General features: G+C 34.7%; 1 protein-coding gene across 1 annotated transcript in view; it reads left to right on the forward strand.

Moving 5' to 3' along the window:
* Window positions 1-4,511, forward strand: part of RNF19A (ring finger protein 19A, RBR E3 ubiquitin protein ligase) — a 15,170-nt gene extending 10,659 nt beyond the window's left edge. The window contains 3 exon segments of the mRNA XM_029283653.1: window positions 923-1,133; window positions 1,692-1,835; window positions 2,367-4,511. Coding sequence (XP_029139486.1) covers window positions 923-1,133; window positions 1,692-1,835; window positions 2,367-3,096 — 1,085 coding nt within the window. The 3' untranslated portion in view covers window positions 3,097-4,511.
* Window positions 4,512-5,783: the final 1,272 nt, after the last annotated feature.

Below are 5,783 nucleotides of genomic sequence, written 5' to 3' on the forward strand. Positions count from 1 at the left end.
TTGTTATCCTACCAAAAAAAGAGCACACCTTGAAATGAGGAGTTTCAAATTTGAAATATTTTGCATATTTCTGTTTTTGATAGTTGCTGCCCTAGGATTAGCCAGTTTCAGGCTTCTACAGAGCATAATTCACAAATAGCCAAGTTGTTTCATATGTATGTATGTATGTATGTATGTATGTATGTATGTATGTATGTATGTATGTATGTATGTATGTATACACAGCTCAAAATATATTTGAATGTAAATGTGCATATTCGAAAAATATATTCACTATTATTCACATATAGTCAGTATCCAGAGATTTTTTTTTATTTGCAGTATGTGCTGTGTTTTATAGTGATTTGCATAATCCTACACTTCCCAGAAAAAAATCAGTTAGTAGCAGCCTTAAAAGATACCTTCCTTTATTGATGGTATCTTAAGCTTTCCCGGTATTAATTTATCAGGGAAGTTAATAGATAAAATCATTTTCTAGATACTATTTCTTCTCTTAATGTTCTAATGCCATTGATTCAATATTACTAGTGAAATGTTACTTTCCTGACAGAAAATAGAATTGACCCAAATTGTAATCTAGTTTTAGAGAACAACTTTATTATTTCCCAGTACCATTCTGGAATAACAATCGCATTAGAAAATTAGAAATCATTATGTTGTAGTTGGCATTCTTCTTGTTCAAGAGAAAATCCGATTCTATTTGGGAAATTAGCCTAGGCCTACAGTCAAAAGATGACAGCATTTTTTCTTACTATCATAATTGTACCAATCTAAAAACCAACATCCCATCAATTCTTCAAGAATTGAAAAACTACAGTTTTTATTACTGTAGCTTCCATAAAAGCAAAGCTTTCTATAATGTGAAACTTTAGTAAATGATATATCCTTAGTGACTTGAAATACCCCTTCTTTTCCATTTTAGACACTACATCAGTAGCAGAGGCACGTCACAATCCTAGTATAGGGGAAGAAAGTGTTGGATTGACTGGAAGCCTAAGTGCAAGTGGTAGCCATATGGACAGAATAGGAGCCATTCGAGACAATCTGAGTGAAACAGCCAGCACCATGGCCTTGGCTGGAGCTAGCATAACAGGAAGTCTGTCAGGAAGTGCAATGGTCAACTGCTACAACCGGTAAGATAATGCATTCCAAGTATGAAACTCTAATTGACTATTTGGTACATAAGCTGTAATTAACAATGGAATAATAAGTATATATTGTAGCCAACTGTTGTAAATTCTAATATCTGTCTCTTGAACATTTGTGGGTACATTCTGAAAACCGTGATTAAATTTAGTTGGATTAAAGGAGAACTCCAATTCCAATGATGGCAATCGGTGTGGAGGGTTAGAAATTCTAGCATACTTGGCTTTTATATTTAGTATTGGATTGTGGTTTAGGGTAAAACATTCTTGCATGAAAATGGGATTGTTGTAAATCGAAAAACTTGTGATATGCTACTACACTAGAAGTTAACTGCTTATACTATTTAGAAGGAAATAATTTAATCCTGGCTATTTCTCATATGTAATTTTTTTAGGGTTTACTACTATAATTTTTTAAGGGGTATTTCACTTAATTTGCTGTGAGAATTATTTTCTTCACTGGGTGGCTGGTAAACATTTAAAAGATTTCAATATGATATGAAAAATGCAAGTTAGTTATTGAGCTAATACTGAATTTTCACCAAGGTTGGAAGTCCAAGCAGATGTGCAGAAGGAAAGATGCAGTTTGAGTGGCGAATCTGGCACTGTTAGTTTAGGAACAGTGAGTGACAATGCCAGCACCAAAGCAATGGCTGGGTCCATTATAAATTCATATGTCCCGTTGGACAGGTAAGTTTGAACTACGTTGGTAAAATCAGTATTTATATGCTGTGTAAGAAATTTCTGGTATGATTATAATTGATTATTTGCTGTCAAATTGATGTGACTCTTAAGTGACTACATAGATATTAGTAAGAGCAATAAATAACTATGTCAAGTGCAGAGTATATTTTGTTTTTTAATTTAATTTAATTCATGAGCTTCTGTCATGTATATATCTAGGAAGGCATTTTGTCTAATAGCATGCAGAAGTTTAGGCATCTCAGATCATATTGTATGAAATTTCAACTCTGTCAACTTCTGAAGTCAAAACATGATTTGAAAGTCAAACTTTGCCTTGAAATCTGGTCAGATCTATAATATAGAATCCACATATCATTGCAGATTACTTTCTGAAAAAGAAGTATTAAAAGTAGTATTGATGAATCATCCTCTTAGCAAGATACCTGTAGAAAAAAGTTTGAAACTTGATTAACAACGTATATACAAAATTTTACGACAAATATTGACTTAAATTGACTCTACTCAAACCTGTACAAGATGGAATTTTGTCTTGACAATAGGAAAAAAGAATGAATCTCTACCATCGTCGTACCTCCATGTTCATCTGTAACTTAGTTTCGGACGTTTTAAGTCTGTGTTGTCTGGGAGCAGCAGCGTGGATGATGGTTGTGCTGCAGGCCGCGGTAATGCTTGTAGCTCTTCCGCCTGCTTGTCTGATAACAAATCAAGTGTTCCCAAGTGGTCCAAAGAATCATCAGCAGGGAAAAAATGCAAAGGTAAACTCAGAAAAAAGAATAGCGTGAAGATAAATGAAACCAGAGAGGACATGGATGCTCAGTTGTTGGAGCAGCAAAGCAACAACTCCAGTGAATTTGACTCTCCCTCTCTCAGTGATAGTGTCCCATCTGTAGCTGACTCTCACTCAAGTCATTTTTCTGAGTTTAGTTGTTCTGATCTGGAGAGTATGAAAACCTCGTGCAGCCATGGTTCCAGCGATTATCACACCCGCTTTAATACCGTGAGCATTCTGCCAGAGGTTGAAAATGACCACCTAGAAAACTCTCCTCACCAGGGGAGCAGTTTGCTGTTTACACCCATTGCTCCATACTCAGAGGTTCCCCAGCTGAGTTATATTGCTGAAGAATGCACCTGCAAGGGGACTTCCAATAGTGCAGGGGTGAATAACAGTGAAACACTGAAAGAAAGAAACAACAACCATTCACCCCAGGTTATGGAGTTAAGTACTTCAGTTCAGACTGAGATTTAAACCTGTTATGTGCTGCAGAAATGTATTTACCACTAAAGAGCCTTGCCAGGCCACTTTAAGAAGCAAGGCTTCAGTGCAACTTACATTTGGATATATGTCTCTATTAAGGCTTGCGTGGCACTTTGTGAAGTGACATGAAGATTATAACAAGTGCATTACAATAAAACATTATATTGATGTTTTGTATTTTTGCCATAACTTTGCTGAAAGTCTGTATTTGACGAACTTGAATGGGGAAAATTGGCCACTTGTAGGCTTCATATAAAACCTCAGTATGGATTTCAGGTATACAGCACAAAAACCAATCTCTGGTCAAGATGTTGTTGCTGTAACCATACCAAAAAATACATTCTGATAATTTTGTGTGGAGAAGAATGTCATTATGTTAAGTAATGTTGAAACACATTCTTTAAGCAAGGTTATGACATATAGCATAACTTTAAATTAAAAAGAAATTGGTACTTGATATACAATAGGTAGCAAAGTGACGTCTCCTTATCAGAAAGTGGGGGTAATTTAATTATATTTGCAATTGACAGCAAAATAGAAGGTTTACGATATAAGGTGTATAAAGTTTTTGTACAATGTAAGAGCAATTAATTTGTTACCATGGTAGAGAACCTGATATAGTCATCTTTACCAGGGGACCTCAGTTACGCTGTTTAATTCTTGGTGCCTTTGAAAAAGACTGGGTTTATAAGTGCCTGGTCTGATGATTTCACTGTTAAGTTTTCCAGAATGTTGTCAGTTGCCACCTTCTTGGAATCTGGAGGAAAACTGCAGCGAATCAACTAACTGTGGTAGATTAATAGGATTCATAATACTGAAGTATTAGCCTACCAAAGATTCACTCAGGCTTTTAGCAGATAACTTTTCTGACATCATTTTGCAAATCACATGCACAGAAAAAAAAAGCACAGTGCAGAGCTTGCACATCTTTGAAAATGGGCTCTAAAAATGGCTGGCTTGCAGCGAGGGGTGTGCCACATGACCTGCTTATGGTTCAGCTGAACACGAGTTGAAGCTCACTTAAGCGCCTGCACTGTTAAATGTTTGCCACACAAGTCATAATGATGTATGCTCTCTTCCCCTCCTACAAGAGAGAGAGAAAAAGATTTTGGATTTTGGCACAGAAGCCTTCAGTAATTTGGTTTTGTGTGTGTATGTGTGAATGAGGCATTTTTTTTTGTAAGTATTGCCATTATGGTGCTACTGAAAATTTATGAGAAGAAGGGTTGTTATGGGCCACAGCCATCTTCTCTGGCTTCCTTGATTATTTTCTTTAATCAGCTTATAACACTAGTGTCAGATACATTATTTGGTAATGCTTGTTATGATATTTGTATATTTGCTATTTTTTGTTTGCTCAATGGAGTGTGTAAACTACATACCTGAAATAAATGTCTGAGTACTATTTTATTGTCTTCTCTCCTTAGAACAAAGGGCTTTTTGTAGACTTTGATTTTATGTTGCATTGTGCTGAATCACATTCTCTCCTCCAGACATCTTTCACATCTACTTTATTGATGTCAGAAGAGCAGAACTTCTCTATAAGAATCAGGCTTCATATTGGGGAAGGACTGTTCAGCATACATAAGCTTTACAAAGTGAAACAGCCCAGAGTTCAGCTCTTTCCAGTTAAAATTGTCCACTGTTAGTGTTGTGAAGATGTCTTGTTAGATGTAATAAAAGATCACTACCCAGTTTACCAAACTGAATTGATGAGTGCATCTACTTGTTATAAAGTATCTTCTTATAAGATGTGGAATTAATTGTATCTAGACTTGCCATTCTAGGTACATCGCCACCCTTTTTCTTTGTGTAATTGAATTGAAATTTGGCTGCAGGGAAAAGACGGTTTTCACTAATTGCCCATATTTCCAGATCCATTCTGTTGTAAAAGGTCCACCAGTCTTATTTTATCTCATATCTTATATTTGGCTGTCTTGATTTGGAAAGTAATATTTTTTCAAAAGTTTCTTTGCTGTGATGAAAAATTATGAAAAAGTAGAGCAAAATTTCAGCTTGGGTCATACCAGCTAAACATATAAAGTGGTTAAAAAACACATTTTAAATGTATTTTACTCTTAAAAAGTTGCTAACTACAATAAATCTGGGCCAAAATACTATTCTGTGCTAGTTCCCAGTCATAAGATAAATGATATTTTATAATATGTAAATTATAAATTATCAGTAATATATTTTAATAGTATAAAATGCTAAGTTTAACTTATTAAATATCCCTACCTAAACAAATTTCAGAAACAACATTTCAGAAACAACAACATTAGAATGAACAATATATTTTGCATCTTAATATATTAGGTTGCTGTCAGATGTAATCTTATGCAAGTTTGATTTAGAATTCAGGCTTAATTATGATTTCTTTGCAATATCTCCCATATCCAAAGAAATAAATGAATTGAGTATTGGGAATTAAGAGCTATTTCAAAAAGAAATCAAAGTAAGTTCCAGCTGTATGTACAACATCCTCTAATTTGCATATGGAACTAATTTACTCCATGCAACTAATTTAAATCAAATTAAACTGCAAAAACAATAGTTACTTACAGGAAGTACCATTGGAATCACTAAAGGGTGGATCTGACAAAAAGGCATTATTTATTTCTCTAGCTGGAAGACAGGTATTAAAAATCCTTCTAAGAAGGAAACTCCTCATATTCATG

Source organism: Protobothrops mucrosquamatus, unplaced genomic scaffold, assembly GCF_001527695.2.
Source record: "Protobothrops mucrosquamatus isolate PMUCROS unplaced genomic scaffold, P.Mucros_1.0 scaffold_69, whole genome shotgun sequence".
NCBI classification, from domain to species: domain Eukaryota; kingdom Metazoa; phylum Chordata; class Lepidosauria; order Squamata; family Viperidae; genus Protobothrops; species Protobothrops mucrosquamatus.